The sequence below is a fragment of the Zingiber officinale genome, chromosome 1B (genome assembly GCF_018446385.1).
Source record: "Zingiber officinale cultivar Zhangliang chromosome 1B, Zo_v1.1, whole genome shotgun sequence".
NCBI classification, from domain to species: Eukaryota; Viridiplantae; Streptophyta; class Magnoliopsida; order Zingiberales; family Zingiberaceae; genus Zingiber; species Zingiber officinale.
This window is the reverse complement of record NC_055986.1, coordinates 25,521,619-25,539,459: the sequence shown is the minus strand read 5'-3', so window position 1 is coordinate 25,539,459 and position 17,841 is coordinate 25,521,619. Positions and strand designations below refer to the sequence as shown.

The following is a 17,841-nucleotide window of genomic DNA, read 5'->3' as shown; positions in this document are numbered from 1 at the left end:
GTCCGCCGCATCAACACCTATAAATTGATTGTCTAATAATTTGATTCACAGAAAAACTTGCTATTCCCTCTAATCTAAATTAACGCCACTTATCATACAAACTCTCATGCATCCAATCTGAACATGTCTATGTGATATTGTTTTCTTAGTGTTGCTCTGAGTTCTTTCTGTTCAAATCTCTTAAACAACCGAAGACCTATCGTTCATAGTTCTAAATAGTGCGGATCCAGTAGATACGAGGTTAATTATATAGGGGAATATTGCTGAGCAAGTGGGAGAGTAGACAAACCCAAAGAATTTATTGTTCTTCATTCCCCTGCCATGTTCTCTTTCTGAGATATGTTTCTGGGAATCCAGATCAGAAATGAAAAGAAAAAAGAGGTCTCTGAGTCAAACTCAATTGTTCATGCTAATAGGAGAAGATTTTGATGAATGAGAATCCAATTCCCCACGAACTGGATTCCGCCCACCGAGAGTTGACTTGGGAATATGATTAGTAAAGATCTTAATGTGGTTTCCTTTCTTTTCTGTCAATAGTTTTCTGGGCACAGACCGCCTTCTTCATCAGGATTTATTCTTGCAATTGCGAGCAGAGCGGCATGAGATGTTACTGGTTATAGGAGTGTAGTGGTCATCTTTCTTGAGATGAAGGTGAAGTGCAAGCTTTTGGCAGCGTTGAGCTCGTTCATCGACCAAGCTACGGGACCTCGAGACATGGCTGGCGACAGGAGCGTGCTCGCGGAGATCGATGCAGCCGTGTCCCGGTGCATCGACGGCAGCAGCAAGCACGGCGCCGGAGAGGAGCTGGTGCACGAGATACTCTTCCTCGTCTCTAACGCTCCGGGGTCGATCACTTTCCTCTCCCGGCGGCTCTCGGCGCGCCTTGCGGCCGCCGGCCAGGACGACGACGCGGCGGCGGTCAAGACGCTGCTGCTGCTCCACCGGCTGCTCCGCGGAGGCGACCGGTACTTCGAGCAGGACCTGCGCGGGATGTGGGCGTGCGGCGAGCTCAAGGTGGACCTGGTCGCCGCCCGGTGGGCGGCGGGGAGAAATGGGTTCCTCCTCTGCTACGCGGCGTTCGTAGAGGAGAGGCTCGGCTGGGCGATCGATCCGGCGGGCGGTCTGCGTCCGGCGAAGCTCCCTGCGTCTAGACCACCGGAAAAAGCGGCTTTGTACAGCCTGCGCAAAAGTCAAACTTTTCTCGACCGGGCGATGGTTTGCCTGCCGGAGAACACGTCGGCCGCGAGCCGAGCCATGCAATCGGCGTTCAACATTGTGGTGAGGGAGAGCATCAGGGTGTACGAGAGCTTCTCCGATGAGGTGGAAGCTGTGATCGCCGGCTACCCCGAGCTCGACGAGCGATCGAAGAGTTCGGCGGCGGAGATCCTGCGCAGGGCGTGCGCGCAAACGCCGAGCCTCTATGATTTCTACGAGAGCTGCAAGAGGAGCACGGCTGACGTGATCGGGAAGAGCCATTTGGACTATCCCTACGTCCGGTTCATCACAGCAGCGGAGGTGGCTTCGATCGAGCACAGGAGCCGGGTTCCGACGTCATCCGACGGAGAATGCAACAGAGGAAGTAATGGGTGCGGGAAGGAGTCGTCGAGCGCCCTGTTCTGGAAGAAATTGGAGACGACGATAAGCACGGTGTGGGTGGTGTTCGAGGAAGAAGAAGGAGGAGGAGGAGGAGGCTCTCAAGCTTGTCGCTTATCGCTTGTGGACGATGTGCCTGCACAAGGTGATCGATCGGAATCGATAGAGTTGTCTAGTTCCAAGTGATCGAGGCCTGAAGAACTTTTCCTAGTTCTCGTCTGGAAAGAGACTTTGCCTTAATGATTTTTTTATTGGGATTTTAATTACGATCCGATGCCAAATTTTAGCGTGATGTGGTACATTAATTTTAACTTCTTCACATGTGAGTCAATCCTATCTGTACCTACACAATTTGAACCCACTCAGTTAGTGCCATGGGTACAAAATATCCATTTTTTTATTAAAAACATATATAAGTGGATATTTGATGTACACATGGCACTATCTGGGTGGATTTAAGTAGTATTTGTATAAGTAGAATCGAACTTACTTCTTCACATAATTTGGGAAAAAGACAAATGTGGTGGCGTAATAATTTTAATTTAATAGCCTCCACTGGTTAACACCGTTGCTATGTGTTTTTACTTTTATAGATTTTGAGATTAATTTTTAATTGATTAAAAATATCTCATTGAATGATAGATTTTTTTCATATAAAGAATTATTGTGGTAGGATAAAATATTTTTATAATTAATTTATCTATATTTTATTATTGGACTGATGATACTAAGTCATTTAGAATAGACAATATTACATTTTTTTTACTTTAATTAATTTTAATTTAATGTTTTTAAAGGATACTGATGACATCTCACCCGTGATAAGAGCAGTTAGTACATAGGGGTTATAAACTGTTAACTCACAGTGGCTGTTATAATACTAATACATTAATCGCGGTCCATATATAAAAAAAACTTAAAAATAAATTTTTAGTAAAAAGAATAAAGTTAGATGAATAAATAATAAGAATTAATATTAAAATAAACATGGGTGAGTGTTAATAAAAGGAAGATGTTAATATAATTAGCATGTGATATATGAGTCTCCTACTTTTAATGGTTCTTTTTTTAAATTTGCCAATTAAATCGATTTCAATGACTTTCATCTAGTAAATTCATCCAAAAAAAATAAATAAATCAATTCCGTGCATAAATTATAATGTTTTTACTTTATATCATCTAGTTTTTTTTAGGGATCTAAGTTGGAAAAAAAATTAAATGCATTGATAAGGTAAAAAAATATTAAAAAATTATAATTTATGTACAAAATTGAGATACTTTAGATAATTTTCTTGAATAAATTCACTAGATGAAAAGTATCAAAATCATATAATGGGCAAATCAAGGATTGTGGAACCATACTTCAAGTCACGACCCACAAGTGAACCGTTGTTGCTCAAGTCGATAATCATAAAAAATAAAATAAAATTTTGTTAAGATCAATTTAGCATATTTAGCGGGCAAAAATACTTTCAAACTAACCGTTTTAATAGAAAAATCAGACACTATTTTTGTCCAGTTATATTCAACCCAGACCATACGAGTTCTGCTCAGCCCTGCACGTCTCACAACATGATCATATCTTTTGGCTAGTCGCGACACGATACAATCTGAGTTTTAGCATAGTGTTGTCAGTAGCCCGACCTATTTGATACGACCATATGAATCTTATAAATTATCATTTGAGAATAAGGTATTGCCAGAGGGAGTAAAATATCACAGAACCCTACTGAGCAAGATCAAGATAAGTCTATCCCTTACGTTTTCTTGAAGAATCTCTCCTAAAGGACAGTTAACAAACACCACTGCATTCAAATGCCTGGAGGAAAAGAAATTGAGAGGAGAAGCATATGGAATATTTCAAAATTATGCATACCGATCTTGAATGATGTGGCAGGCAATAGGGGAATATAATCTTGGCATTGGTTGACTCCTTTGCTTTATGGATCTGGAACTTGCCCATTCCCCCCTGCGAGTGCAAACCCCACCAACATCAGTAAAGTGACGTGATTTTAGCATTTTGACTTTTTGAGTGGCTTGTTTTAACTTCGTCTCGGCAGTGTTTTGGAAATTAACTCAACTACAAGACACCATAAGGAATAAATTGAATTGCTGGTTGAAGAAACAGTAAAGACAGTAAATTTTAAGTGTATCTACATAATCGACCATAATCAAAGATCTTAGTTAAGTATTCAAAACAGTAGCCATTGGGTTCAGTGGTCAGAACTCTAAAAAATAATTAGTTAAGAGACAATGTTGTGTCTTGATCACAGTGACATGTGGGAGATAGCTCTACCACTCGACACTGGCTAGAGAAGCGATGCAGAAACTCTTCCTTTGCTTTGTAACTTCAATTGCTTCTTTTTAGTCACACTTTGCTACCTTGTCTTTGCAATTCTGTACAGGTTGATACAACATCGAAATTAGACATGAAGAAAATAGTATAAAGAACTGATGAAGCTCCAAATTGTAAATAATTGGATGAGTTTGTTTTTCTCTTTGTTGTGCGTGTAAATTGGAGTAAAAAAGTGATATCACACACCAAACAGTACAGTATCATCGACCCCAAGACAAGATACAAGCAGATAAATCACGAAGAGCATTTTGCCCTTTACTATTTCTCATGTTCTTTCAAGTCATGGATGACTGATATGCAAATATCTAAAACTATTTGATGATCTTTCTCAACTCCAAATCACAAATTAGCACCATGTTATTATTCTCCACACTCTCAAAATCATATATGTGCTTTGAGTCATGGAAGTTGCGTGCGTAAAGCAAATCTTCTTGGTAGCCTTTTCATATTATAAGTTTGTAGCTGAGTAGAGAACTAAAGCTTCTTAGAAGGACATCGAACTAACCTTATAACAAAGATCTAGGCTTTTGAAGTTATGAGGGACTATTTTCATCGGTTTGAAATTCTAGTCGGTGGCACCATGCAAGGCAAATTCACATGCACATTTTAATTAGTTGCAAATTCTTACCCCTGTTTTCAATTTTCAAAAAGAAACTCCTAACCACCTGTAGTCATTGTTTTACCCTTGCCAAACTGATCAACCTGCAAATCCTTTCATCTCATCCAATTCATAAACTCTCAATGTCTCCATCCGTCAAAATCTGCTATGTTTCTACTCCTATAAGGTGGCTAGTGAAAAGACCCTCATTGTTCATGTAACCTGCTTGTTTTCAATAAACATAGGCAAGTAATCCTCCCTTGAAATCATGAAGTCAGCCCAACTATTATGAAAATAGTCCCTGATAACTTCAATAGTCTAGATCTTAATTATAAGGTTGGTTTGATATCCTTCTAGGAAGCTTTAGTTCTCTACTCAATTACAAACTTACAATGTAAAAAGGCCAACAAGAAGATTTGCTTTATAAATGTAACTTACATGAATCAAAGCACATATATGATTTTGGGAGTGTGAAGAGTACTAACATGGTTACTAGTTTGTGGTATAGAGTTAAGAAAGACCATCAAATAATTTTAGATATTTGCATATCAAGAATCCATGACTTTGAAATGTGCTCCTGAGAATATGGGAACTAGTAATATGATTTTAGTCTACATTTTGGAGTTGAGAAATGTCATCAGGTAGTTTTGAGTTCAATAGTCCTCGAAACTACTTAATGGCCCTACGCTGGGTACAGGTCATTCAAGATATGTAATGCGCTCCGGGAAATGTGGAGTAATATTGCGGTCTCAGTTTCTTTTTGGATTTAAGGAAAACCACCAAGTACTTTTTAGCTACACATCATGCTCATTTTCCTTGAAGTTGCATATTTGCATCACTTCTACCATGAGTTAACTTAGGCTCAGCTTTTGGATAGAAGAAGTTGATAAATGATAAATAACTCCTGCTGCCTATTGAGTTAATATAAAGCAATTAATCCTTTGATCGACACAAGGTGAGTGAGTCAAACCTCAAATATATCGCAGAAAGAAAAAGGGGTTTTGGTTCTCCATCTGTTCTTAACAGCATATGGGGCAGTGGATCAAGCCATTCTCATTGCATTCTCCACACTCCACTTTGTTCTTCTGGGAATCCAACACCTTGCAGCTGCCATTGCAGTCCATGCACATGACGAACCGCAGTCCGCCGCAGCCCTCGCACCACTTGGCCGCACTCGGTAACCCCTCCAGCAAAAGCTCCAATTTTGCTTCGTCATCCAATCTAGCTATCTCTTCCAGGCCACCGATATACCGGCCCTTGATGAAGACCATAGGGACCTTGACCTCCTTCTTCCCCATCAGCATCCGCAGCTCCTCCCTGTACCCGCAGTCCATGGAGATGTCCCTCTCCACAATGCCAACGCCGTAGGACTCGATCAGCGATCTGACCGTGTTGCAATCCTCAAAGGTCTTTCTGATGCCCCTGAGCGTGGTGGTGTAGAGGACAACCGAGTTCTCGCCTCCTTCGGGACACTTGCGCTCGTAGGACTGAAGCAAAGTAGCAACTTCAAAGACCTTATCGTGCTCTGTTTTCTTAATATTCTTCCCCTCCTCGCAGTGCTCCAGCTCGAACATAGCCACGAGTTCGGGATCGAACAGGGGGCTCAAGCTCCGTCTCGACCGAGAGTTGTCGGAACCTCTGTCGGATTTTTTGCTCCCTCCTCCGCTACCGGGGGTACGTTTCCTCGTCATCGCCGAAACAAAGCTGGTCCACGGCGTGTTGTCCAGGGAACGGAAAGGATCGGCGGCACGGTGCGCGTCGATATTCGACCTTTTGCGCTCCGACCGCAATGGAGTATTCTCCTTTCCGATGGACCACTTCCTAACCTCCGGAGAACGGCGCACGGAGGGAGATGGTTTCTGCGATTTCTTCCTCTGCGCCGGCGACCTGCTGGGGGTTTCGGCGACGAGATCCCCCATGAGTTCCCGTGCGTCTATGACCTCCGAAGGGCGATCCTCCTCCTTCTCAGCAGGTTGCGGAGAGGAATCCGGCGGTCTCGCCTCCCCTTGTCCGACGTCCGGACCCGGCAGACCTTCAAAGTCGGGAGTGGCTTTCTCGTCGACATAGTCAAGTTTGAGGACGCCGTAAGTGGTGGAGGTGAGACAGACGAAATGGTTGGGGCAGACTCCGCCTGCGTCAGCCTTATCAACGCCGGAGAACAAGAGATCACCGCCAAGGTCGGCGGCCGCAAGCAATCTAGAGGAGATGCAACCCATCCGATTTCGCCACTCCCTTCCCCCTCTTTCTTCACTCGAAACAAACCCATCCAGCAGAAGGCTGAAAATTAATAGGCGAATAAAAAATCATGCGTTCGAAATGAAAACGGTTCCGTAATGACACTCTTGGTTTCGGTACCCGTCTGTACCGGGAATGACACGTGTGCAGTGTCCAACCGGGCAGAAGCGTGTGGTGGGGGAAAATGGGGGCCAATGACTCGGGAGTGTGCTCGGGCGGTGGTCGTTTGTTAATTGATTCGAGTAAAGTAATGCGTTGCAACGGTCTGATTTGTAATTCGCCAATAACCGGTCAACGTTTTGAAATCCAACAGCGACTACAGATCATTAACCGCTTTTTCACCGAAACCAATCTTCGAATTCAAATCACTTTGGAAAAAGAGGGATTGGAGGAACCAAAACCGAGGGAGGGAGCAAATTTTTAAATTAAGGAACAAAAAACATGATTTTTTTTCATTTTTTTAAAGGAAGGACACTTGATTAAAAGAGATTTTTTTGTATTAAAGAGGAAGAGAATAATGATTAAAAAAAGTAACAATTGATGAAGGGGAACACCTAAGTTTTTTTTTTTTGTTTTGGCAAAAGAGTAACAAAGATCTACTCATACAAAATGTTCCCCTTATTTATTTATTTTCCATATTGAACAAAACACGTTTGAAGACCTTGATCTAGCGATATCAGACGGACAATTTTGCTAAGCTCATCATATTATTTTCTTAGATTTTGACTCCAGAGGACCTGTATTCATGTAACAGAAACAAATTCCAAATATCGACTTTAGCAACTTAAAAGAGATGCTTAAAATATCATCCACTCAGAACCATCCACTCAAAATAGAGCAAGGGCATACCACAAATCATAAGATCAAAGGATCAAGATCAATGTAAAAGAGATGTTTCAAAATTTGGAAGATAGAAGGTCAATCTTTAAAGTGAACAAGCACAAACATTTAGTCAGTAGTAAACAGTAGAGTGAACATCTTAGCAATATAAGAAGCTACGAGGAATTTTGAAGCATCCAAAATGAATTCCAAAGCACGAATTATGGAGCTGGAAGTGAAAAAAATAGGCAGACTACAGCCTCCTCCCGCGTCTTCCACCCTTTCTACGAGTGCTATCAGTAGGAATGGGGGTTACATCCTCTGCAAGTAATTGTGGAATCAAGAATGTGAAATCAAGGGAATATAATTCTATGAATTCTTGCGAAAAAGGATAGTAGCATAAGGTTTCATAAATGCAAATTAATCATCAAGGATCAAAATGTAAACTAAAAAAAACTCTAATAAGTAAGAAAATCCCACACGTACAATGCTATGAACCCACAACTGATCAGCAAATTAAGTTTATTTTGGGAGTAGATACAAGAAATAGCAAAAATTTCAGCAAGACAATGCCTAACAGTTAAGATAGCTACAAGTCTCCAATACTCAGACTTGTCAACCTTCCACCATACCTGTGTCAATGACACTTGCGCAGCTATGGAAAATGTATACCTAGACTCATCTACCTCAGATATAGAAGGAAAACTTCAATGAGGAACATAACGTGAATTCACAAGTAGCTCACCATAATCAGGGGAGACTAGCATACCATACAATCTCCATGCGAACATTGAAGAGAGCAGCACACATCACAGCATTTGAGGAAAAAACACAAGGGAAAATATCCAAAAAGCATTCTTCCCAAGTGAAACAAACTGGTTTAGTTCTGTTGACCAATGTTATAACCTCATCTTTTTAGGTGATGGAGTGATTATAACTCACACCTCTCTCATCCATCATGAACATGCCAGTCTCTCATCCCTCATGAACATGTTCTTCCATCTCGATTATGTCCAGGTTGGGTTCATCAGTGAGTGGATGTGGTGTGTTCCTACACCAAGAAGTGTTCAGTGAGTTGAAGTGGTTAGAGTACCTGGAAGTGTTAAGTGATTTGATGTGGGTAGGGTACCATCCACGAACGGCTGTCCTTTGAGTCAAGTTCTTTCTTTCACTGAAGTTGTTATAACTCAACTGAAGAAAAAAGAGTCTACTATGGGAGGAAAAAACACAAGGAAAAAAATATCCAAAAAGCATTCTTCCCATGTGAAACAAACTGGTTTAGTTTGGTTGACCAATGGTTTAATTATAACCTGTAGTTGAATCTGATTTCACAAGGTTTAAGTACAAGGCAAACTCAACTTGATCAGGATTTTATCCAACCATCAATTGGGGGAAACTCACAAATGGAACATAAATCTAATCTGAATCCTCAAAATTAACACCTAAACACCCTGATGCAGCTGTATTAATTCCAATTACAATTAAATTCTAGTACTTAACCTCTCTAATCCCTTGACTTACATATTATTTAATTATATTTAGCTATATCAAATTAATAAAAAACTATTAATAATTTATACCATGTCCTGTATTTGAATCCTTCTCAACAAGTCCACATATCATCACATTCAAAAAATCACTACTGGCACTCAATCCTACCCATACTGGATTCTTATACCATCATAGTCCAATTAACTTATCTAAGAGCCATGTAGCCAAAAATTGACAAAACATACACAATATATATACTCAAAACTAAAAGATGTTATCATCAAATCACCTTTGGGATTTGTTTTCTCCACAAAATAATTCAACAGTATATTGCTATTTACCTACTGCAATCTAAAATCTACAAACAAATAATCAACTCACCAATGCGACCAACTTTCATCCCAGCACGAGCAAGAGCTCTAAGTGCAGATTGAGCACCAGGACCAGGTGTTTTGGTCTTATTACCTCCAGTTGCACGTAACTTAATGTGCAAAGCAGTAATCCCAAGTTCCTACAGCAACAAGAGAGAAGAAAATAAATCAAGCAAAAAAGTAAAATAAGCATATCCAATATAGATAACTGCTAAATGCCAGACCTTGCATCTCTGTGCAACATCCTGGGCTGCAAGCATGGCAGCATATGGAGATGATTCATCCCGGTCAGCCTTGACCTTCATACCACCTGCATAAAAGAAATACCAAAATCATACAAAATTATTCAATAAAAAACTAACTATTTAACTAAAGGGGCATGGAGAAGTCAATAAAATTCAGATGAGCCAAATAAGAGAATAATCCAGTTGGATTTTGCAAATTGCTAATCCACTGATTATTCAAATTGGCAATGGTTACCAAATATCAATGGCCAAATCAATTACTATTGACCCAACAGTTATATGAGTAAAAAAATTCCTATGGGCTAACTTTGAAACTACAACATCCATATTTCTAGTACTGGTTCAAAGGATATGCACATGTAAACGTCAAATTAAGGATATGACAAAAGTATAATTAATATATTAATATAAATAATGCAATGCTTATACTGTTAGACAATCACTTTGCCCAAGCACCAAACACAAGAAATATTCATAATGATAACTATTATCATCATTTCATAACATTCTAATACAGTATAAGAGAACTCTAGAGACTAGAGAGAAAGGACAAAATTCTAGTAGCATATTAGACAAATAATTCAATGCTAATATTGTTTGACAATGTCTTTATCCAACCACCAAACATGAGAAATATTCATACTGATAATTATTATTATTATCATCACTGATTCCTGCCACTACACACTATCTTATCCAATATATCACAGTTTTATGTTAAGATTAAACAATTAATTTAACTGGATACAGTTGAGATAAGTAAATACAAAGTAATTCACTGGTAGCACAAATCCTGAGATAATCCTGAGAATAAGCATACTCTAGAGAGTGCAATAAAACACCACATCTGCTAACAATACAAAGAGAATGGTAGTGAGTTAAAGAAGACCTGTAATCCTAACAAGTGTCTCCCTTCCAGATAAATCGGTCACATGCTGAGGAAGCAAAGAAATGGATTATTAACAACGAATAAGAAATCCTGCGGCTTTCAAAATCTGTTTTTTCGGAAACAAGCGATCGATACTCACAATGAAAGTGTCATTAAATGACGCAAATATATGGGCGACGCCGAAAACTTGCTCGCCTTCTCGTACAGTCGGACCCAGCGTCACATTTTCCTCTTTGGGTTCCCTGGTCTTCTTTCTTCCGGACTGCAGATCCACAAAACAGGCTCACAATCCGTAGGATCAGAATCATAGATACAAACAACGAAAGCCACTATAATAGCACAATTGCGATTCCCACGACGACAAAAACTTGTAGAAAATAGAAGATGGATATAAGTTGTAATCTCGCGAATATAGGAGGAGAGATGCTGTGATAATTCTGATTGGTACCATGGTTGAGGAACTTGAGGCGAGGTCGAGCAGCGAACGAAACGGCGGAAGTACTCAATGAAACCAACGTTCTTAACCCTAATAGCCACCGGAATTTATAGTGCCCCAGTTACAACTAAATTACTTGAATACCCTTTATATTGGGCCTTTCGGTAGGCTAACTGGCGTGCTTTAGTTGGGCTTACGCTGGTTATTTACCCGTCTTTTAAATTCTTGGGGTTATTAAAGTCATTGTACATATTTTCATGATTATTGTAAAAATATAATTTATCGTTGGCATTTTATTCCAACACTTTTACAAATACATCATTCAAGCGAGAATTTCTGTTTATCGATGAGAAAAATAGAAGGGTGAGAAGCAGGGGTGTAAAGGGATAAAGTCGATTATGAATTATTTGAATCTCCATTTAATGAAAATTTGTTTGAACTTGTTTAATGAGATTCATTGAGATAAATAATTCAAACTTAAGTTTTATAATATTCGACTCGTTAACTTGTGAACATGTTCATTAAGTTCATGAATTAACTTTTAAATAAAAGAATAATAGTTTTGATATGAATTTATAGATTCTATATTTTACCTATGAAATATATAAGTAAATTTATTAAATTTATTTATTATAATAAAATTATAAATTTTAATAAGAATATTATAATTTCTTCTAAATATATAATTTAATTTTTAATGAATATTTAAATTTATAATTTATATTTATTAAGTTCGTTTAGACTTAATAAAAGTTCGAATAAGCTCATGGGCCATAAATATATTCGTTAAATAAAGTTTGAGTTTGGCTCGATTATAAATTAGCTAAACTCAAACATTCAAAAGATTGGCTTAGCTTGATTACACTCCTAAAGAGGACAAATGCGGAGAGAGGAGCGCTCCCGAACGGGCATGGTGACTAATATGGGGAAGGGACTCACACAATCTCCCTTTCTCTTTTCCTTCAGCATGTCCGACCACCTTTTCTCTCATGAAGGCTTCGCCCTCATTATGTAAAGACCTTCAGACATTACCATGGGATGCTACCATGAGTAAAAATTCAGTTAAATCGAATAAATCTTTCAAATTTTAAATTTAATTTGATTTATTCATAAATTTATTTTTTTCAAAAATAGATCCATTAATTCAGTTTGATTTCGATTTAAAAAATTTTAATTTGATTAAATTGAATAGACTGAATCAACCGAATTTTTAGATAAATTGAAATTTTAAATCCTATTTTTAAAACTGAAACCGAATTTTATTTTAAAAAATCAGTTAATTTGGTTAATTTGATTTTTAATAGAATTAATCGATATTTAATTGGTTTGGTTTATTCAGTTTTTTTTTAAAATATGTCAGTTCAGTTTATTAAAAAAAATTATCCGATTCAGTTTAGTTAATTCGATTCAATTTTAACCGAATGCTCAACCCTAATCAAGCACAGGAGTCTCCTCCTTTCCTTCTCCTCCTACACGCCACTGACATGGGAGATGTCATCGTGCATAGACGCCCCATGCCGACATCACCTCTGCCTTTCGGCGCCACCTCCAATGCCCCACACTCCCACTACCTTCAATGAGGATCACCTCACCTCCTTCATCATATTGCCCACGCCTCCTCTTCTCCCTTGATCTCTGGTCAAGCCATCATCGTCTCTCTCACGCTGGTGCACAGGTCCTAGGTATGTAAATGAATCAAACGGTTCGTGAGCTATTCGGAGCTCGATTCGGTAAAAAGTTCGTTCGAGTTCGTTTGTTTATCTTATCAAGCCGAGCTCGAGCTCGATTTTGAGCTCGACAGTTTTATCGAGCCGAACTCGAGCTTAAGGATATTCGGCTCGTGAGCTCGCGAACATGTTCATTTATAGGCTTGCGAGCCAAAAAATGAGCCTTAAACCGAGCCAAAAAATGAGCTCTAAAATGAGCCAAAAAAATGAGCTCTAAAACGAGCCTTAAAATGAGCTTTAAAATGAGCCAAAAAACGAGCTCTAAAATGAGCCAAAAACGAACTCTAAACGAACCCGAAAACAAGCCCGGGCTCGCTTAACGAGTTAGGCTCGTTAACTTTGATAATCGAGCTAATAACGAGGCGAGCTTGAACTGTTCGCGAGCTTGATAATTCTAAAACGAGCCGGGCTCGAGCCTTGTGCTAAAAGCTCGATTCGAGCTCGAGCCTAATACTGTTCGGCTCGTTTACATCCCTAACAGGTCCCTCTCCCTCCTCACTGCATGTCATTGCAGGCACCCCTTTCTAGATGCCAGATCTCAATCCTCGCCATAGACTAACCATGCTTTACCGCCACCACTGACATAGACCCCTATCATTGCCGCCGCCTTCGGCGCAAACCGCCTGTCGCCATCGCAGCCTCCGGCACATATCTCCCCGCCATCGGAGCATGTTGTTCCGCTGAGCCAGTTCTCTGCATCCACTATGCTTTGTCATCTTTGAGCACTAAGCCCCTTTTGCCATCCAATTACCGAGCCCCCGGAGCTCTTCGACTCTCATAGTCTTAACCGTTGTGCATCTCTATTTAGCTCCACCGACTCATAGATGCAGGGCATTTCCGCTCAGCCTTGCCAATCAGGTGCCCCTCTTGGCCCCCTCAATCTCGATATGACTCACCTCCGGCCTTTGAGTCATCTCCAGCCTTTAAGCCGCAGTCTGCCTTCAAGCCCCCCGTCGTCGTCTTCGCCCTCCGAGCCATCTCCAACCTTCGGCTTTCGAGTCGCCTCCGACCTTTGAGCCATCTCCAGCCTTTGGGCTTCCTGAATCACAGTCGGGCCCTGAGCCCTACTGTGCTCTACCTCTAAAATCCTCTAGTCTCTAGGCCTCACTAATCTTGATCTAGTTCATTGACGAGTGACTGCGCCATTCGGATGCTCCGACCCCCATCCTACTCTTTCGTGTTATAAAAAGTCCCACACCCCACTGGCTAAGGTACGCGTACATCTATACATATAGTTACTTACACACATTTACTATTGTTTATATTCTTTATCTTCTCCATTCGAGAGTAACTTGAGCATCAGAGTAAATGAGTCAAGGTACCCTTGACCTCTATTCTAACCCTCTCCTGCTCTCCTATACTCCCCACAGGTTCTTAGGATGATTTGGTTCTCCTTGTAGCGCACAGTGACACCTTTCTATAGCTCTAAAGATATCTCTGATGGCCCCACCTCCTTCTAGCTCACAACGATCTAGTCAATATAGAGGACAATTCGACCCCATCTTCCCCTGGATCATGGCGACTTTATCAATATTCCAGACTACTCAGTGGTGGCTTGTTCGTCAAAGGTCTCATAGTAGGATCAAATTAGCACTCTTTGTGGAAAAACTAAGTTAAGACCCTAAACTAAGGTGTTAAAATAAATAACACTTGAAGATTGGTTACCCTTATCGTGACCCCGGAGGATTTTAATATACTCATCGTCATCCCTTTACGAGAGTCGTGAGATCAAGCTAGTTTCTCAGCGGGATTGAGTTATTATCTCCCTTAGCGGGATCAATATTGCTCTTCTCTTCTCGACTTCGCATATACTTAGGAGTCAAGGGATCGAGATATTATTTCCAGGACAGTGGCACATCAAAGCTATGCATTAGGTTTTAGTATATTTAGCTCTATACTTTGAATATAAATTACAACTCATCCTTGCATCTTTACTTGAAGGTATATCGTGGTTGACAACTATTTCTCCTAGTCTCAGACCAGCAATCTCCATCAGCAAATGTCCTTTTCAAGGCCAAAACTCTCCCAAATCAAACATATTTAAGGTTGAGATCCTCCAAGATGCGGTTGTGAGGTCTTCGAGCCTCTGAATTTGCTTCTCGGTATTTCACATAGTCGATTTTAGTTGACTGTCGGGACTTTCAGGAAATTACTGTCAGGAGGAAGCAAACTGAGTTGTTGTCGAGACTAGTGTTCGACACTATCTACGTAAAATGATATCGCTCCACTACGGTGCTCACGGATATCAGCAATTCGTTCCCAAGATACAACGACGACGTCTCGAAATAGTAGCACTTCAAATTTCGAGACCGACGAACCTTCTCGTAGGCTTTTTGAACTCTTCTTATGCAAGAGATGGGTGAATGGTTTGAATGCAAATGCTTTTCGAATAAATGATTTCTAAGAAGGAGAGGGATCTATTTATATTGGGTGAAGAGTTAAGTAACCCTTAGTTTGGACTGATCTGGATCGTTCATTTTGAAAGGGTATAACCCTTTAAAGGTCCTTTAATCTCAGCCATCAGATCTGAAGAGATATAACTCTTCAGATGACTTTTAATCTCAACCATCAGATCTGAAGAGATATAACTCTTCAGATTCTGATATGATCTCGTCCCTTGATCTCCACCGTCAGATTACAACATTTAATCCGACGCTTCAGATCAAGCCTTCCTCTTCAACACCAGATTAGAATCAGACGCTTCAGATCGCATCTACTTGTGATCTATCGTCACCCGACATGCCACATCACCGCCACGTGGAGCATAAATTAAAGCTCCTCATGCGAAGTGTAAAGTGCGCCAACAAAGCGCCCATTGCGCGCGTGGCGGGCTTGTAGGTGTAACACTTGCTCACCCAAGGGTAGAGAGCACCTGTGCTTTTGTGTTAACGATATTAACACAGCAACACATATAAGGAAACGTTGACTCTTGCCGGTTAACGATATGGGACTAAAACCCCATCTTTTTCCTTAATGTTAATTTGAGCACATCTTTGAACAATTAATTTCTCATTCACCCATAATCAGTTTTGAACAAATTAATAGTCCAGATTTATCTACGTGAAACGTAGATTTCGATTTTGAAGTTAAACTTAACTTTCAACGATCGATGGTACCAAGATTTTGGTTTGCAAAATTATATCCATCAATCCCCCACATGAATGGAAATTAATGCATGTAGTGCATGTATGCATGCTGACACTTTACAAGAGTCCAATCGATAAGTCAATGCATCGGGAAAAGTAGCTTGTGGCTTTGAACCTTCCGTAGTGGAGTGCTATCGAGCATACTAGGCTGCGCAGTGAACGAGATGTCTTGAACTGCTCAACTGTTGGTGTATACTAAGACAATAACACCCACATAGAGACTTATCTCACCCACTTTTGGTTCTCATGGTTGGTTCCGTTTCGTCCATGGACACCATCTTGGACTCATAAGTGTTTCATTGAAGCGACTTATCTTCACACTCGCATAGGTGACACTTCTATCAAGAATATCCCACCATACTCACCTTTATAAGGTATAGAAGTAATTAAAAGTATAAACTTATCCTCACTACATGTGGTAAGACAACACTAAATCATCCTAGGATTGGGATAGTAGAGATAATCATTTCTCTTGTGCTGTTACATAACTTCTGTAACTTCTTTGTCCCATTGAACCAAGATCTTGGGATCTCCAGTCAACAAGGTTCGGTTATCGCTACAGTCATTTTTAGTTGTAGATTTTTAACCTCATTCCTCTTGATGAGCAGTATACTTGATCTCGACTTAGCCCCTTTTTAAGGGGATCTGCCAAATTATCCTTAGATTTGACATAGTCGATTGTAATCACTCCGTTCGAGATCAACTGTTTAATGATATTATGTCGACGATGTATATGTCGTGACTTACCATTATATATACTACTCTGTGCCCTTCTAATTGTTGATTGACTATCACAGTGGATAAGTACGGCGGGCACAGGTTTCATCTAGCTCGGAACATCTTCCAAGAAATTCCGCAGCCACTCAACTTCTTCAGCTACTTTGTCAAGTGCTATAAACTCGGATTCCATTGTTGACTAAGCTATGCACGTCTGCTTAGTGGATTTCCAAGATACTGCTCCCCCACCGATCGTGAATACATATCCACTTGTGGATTTAGAGTCTTTTGTATCTGATATCCAATTAGCATCACAATATCCCTCCAAGACCGCGGGATACTTTCTGTAATATAATCCGTAGTTCATAGTATATTTTAAATATCTAAGAACTTGCATCAGTGCTTTCCAATGGGTGTCGTTTGGATTGCTTGTAAAATGACTCAGTTTGTTAACCACACAAGCAATATCCGGACGTGTGCAGTTTGTGAGATATATCAAACTACCAATTATCCGAGAATATTCTAATTCCGATATGGGCTCACTATGGTTTTTCGCTAAGTGTTGACATAGATCCATAGGAGTTTTTACAGTAGAGAGATCGTATGCATTGAATCTTTTCAATACTGACTCTACATAATGAGATTGTGTTAAAACTATCCCATCGGATGTCCTGAGAATTTTAATTCCCAATATGGCATGCTAAACCTATATCTTTCATATCGAAATTATTGGTCAACATTTTCTTAGTACTCATGATTACATCATGATTATTTCCCATTATGAGTATATCGTCTACGTATAGACAGACGATTACATAACTTTCAGGTATACTTTTGACATAAATGTATTTGTCACATTCATTTATTCTGAATTCTTTTGATAGTATTATTTTGTCAAATTTTTCATGTCATTGTTTTGGCGCTTGTTTAAGTCCGTACAATGACTTAACAAGTCAACACACCTTTCCCTCATTTCCAGGAGCTACGAACCCCTCGGGTTGCTCCATGTAAATTTCTTCTTCCAACTCACCATTTAAGAACACAGTCTTAACATCCATTTGGTGTATTTCAAGGTCATACAATGTTGCAATGTCTATCAACACTCGTATGGACGTAATTTTTGTCACCGGTGAGTAGGTATCGAAGTAATCAAGGCCTTCCTTTTGCTTGTACCCTTTGGCTACAAGTCTGGCCTTATACTTGTCAATCGATCCATCA

General features: G+C 40.0%; 3 protein-coding genes across 3 annotated transcripts; 1 reads left to right on the top strand and 2 right to left on the bottom strand.

Moving 5' to 3' along the window:
- The first annotated feature begins 602 nt into the window (after positions 1-602).
- On the top strand, positions 603-1,874 carry LOC122048349 (putative clathrin assembly protein At1g33340). Its single transcript, XM_042609951.1, has one exon. It carries the CDS (start codon positions 646-648, stop codon positions 1,777-1,779), a length of 1,134 nt encoding a protein of 377 aa, XP_042465885.1. The 5' UTR covers positions 603-645; the 3' UTR covers positions 1,780-1,874.
- Positions 1,875-3,693: 1,819 nt separating this feature from the next.
- LOC122053349 (uncharacterized protein At3g28850-like) lies at positions 3,694-6,812 on the bottom strand. Its single transcript, XM_042615371.1, has 2 exons — positions 5,518-6,812; positions 3,694-3,990 (listed from the first exon to the last, which is right to left on the bottom strand). The coding sequence occupies exon 1, from the start codon at positions 6,761-6,763 to the stop codon at positions 5,567-5,569; it is 1,197 nt and encodes a 398-aa protein (XP_042471305.1). The 5' UTR covers positions 6,764-6,812; the 3' UTR covers positions 3,694-3,990; positions 5,518-5,566.
- Positions 6,813-7,684: 872 nt separating this feature from the next.
- LOC122053341 (40S ribosomal protein S14-like) lies at positions 7,685-11,130 on the bottom strand. The gene is made up of 6 exons (XM_042615359.1): positions 11,046-11,130; positions 10,737-10,859; positions 10,598-10,643; positions 9,688-9,773; positions 9,474-9,603; positions 7,685-7,922 (listed from the first exon to the last, which is right to left on the bottom strand). Exons 1-6 carry the CDS (start codon positions 11,046-11,048, stop codon positions 7,855-7,857), a joined length of 456 nt encoding a protein of 151 aa, XP_042471293.1. The 5' UTR covers positions 11,049-11,130; the 3' UTR covers positions 7,685-7,854.
- Between the last annotated feature and the right edge of the window lie 6,711 nt (positions 11,131-17,841).

What these genes read in the sequence shown, in the direction of transcription:
- LOC122048349 (XM_042609951.1), top strand. Translation starts at nt 646, where the DNA reads ATGAAGGTGAAGTGCAAGCTTTTGGCAGCGTTGAGCTCGTTCATCGAC.
- LOC122053349 (XM_042615371.1), bottom strand. Translation starts at nt 6,763, where the DNA reads ATGGGTTGCATCTCCTCTAGATTGCTTGCGGCCGCCGACCTTGGCGGT.
- LOC122053341 (XM_042615359.1), bottom strand. An exon ending in GACACTTGTTAGGATTACAG is followed by an intron (nt 9,774 to 10,597) that starts GTCTTCTTTAAC and finishes TCTTTTATGCAG; the next exon opens with GTGGTATGAAGGTCAAGGCT. An exon ending in ATGTTGCACAGAGATGCAAG is followed by an intron (nt 9,604 to 9,687) that starts GTCTGGCATTTA and finishes TTGTTGCTGTAG; the next exon opens with GAACTTGGGATTACTGCTTT.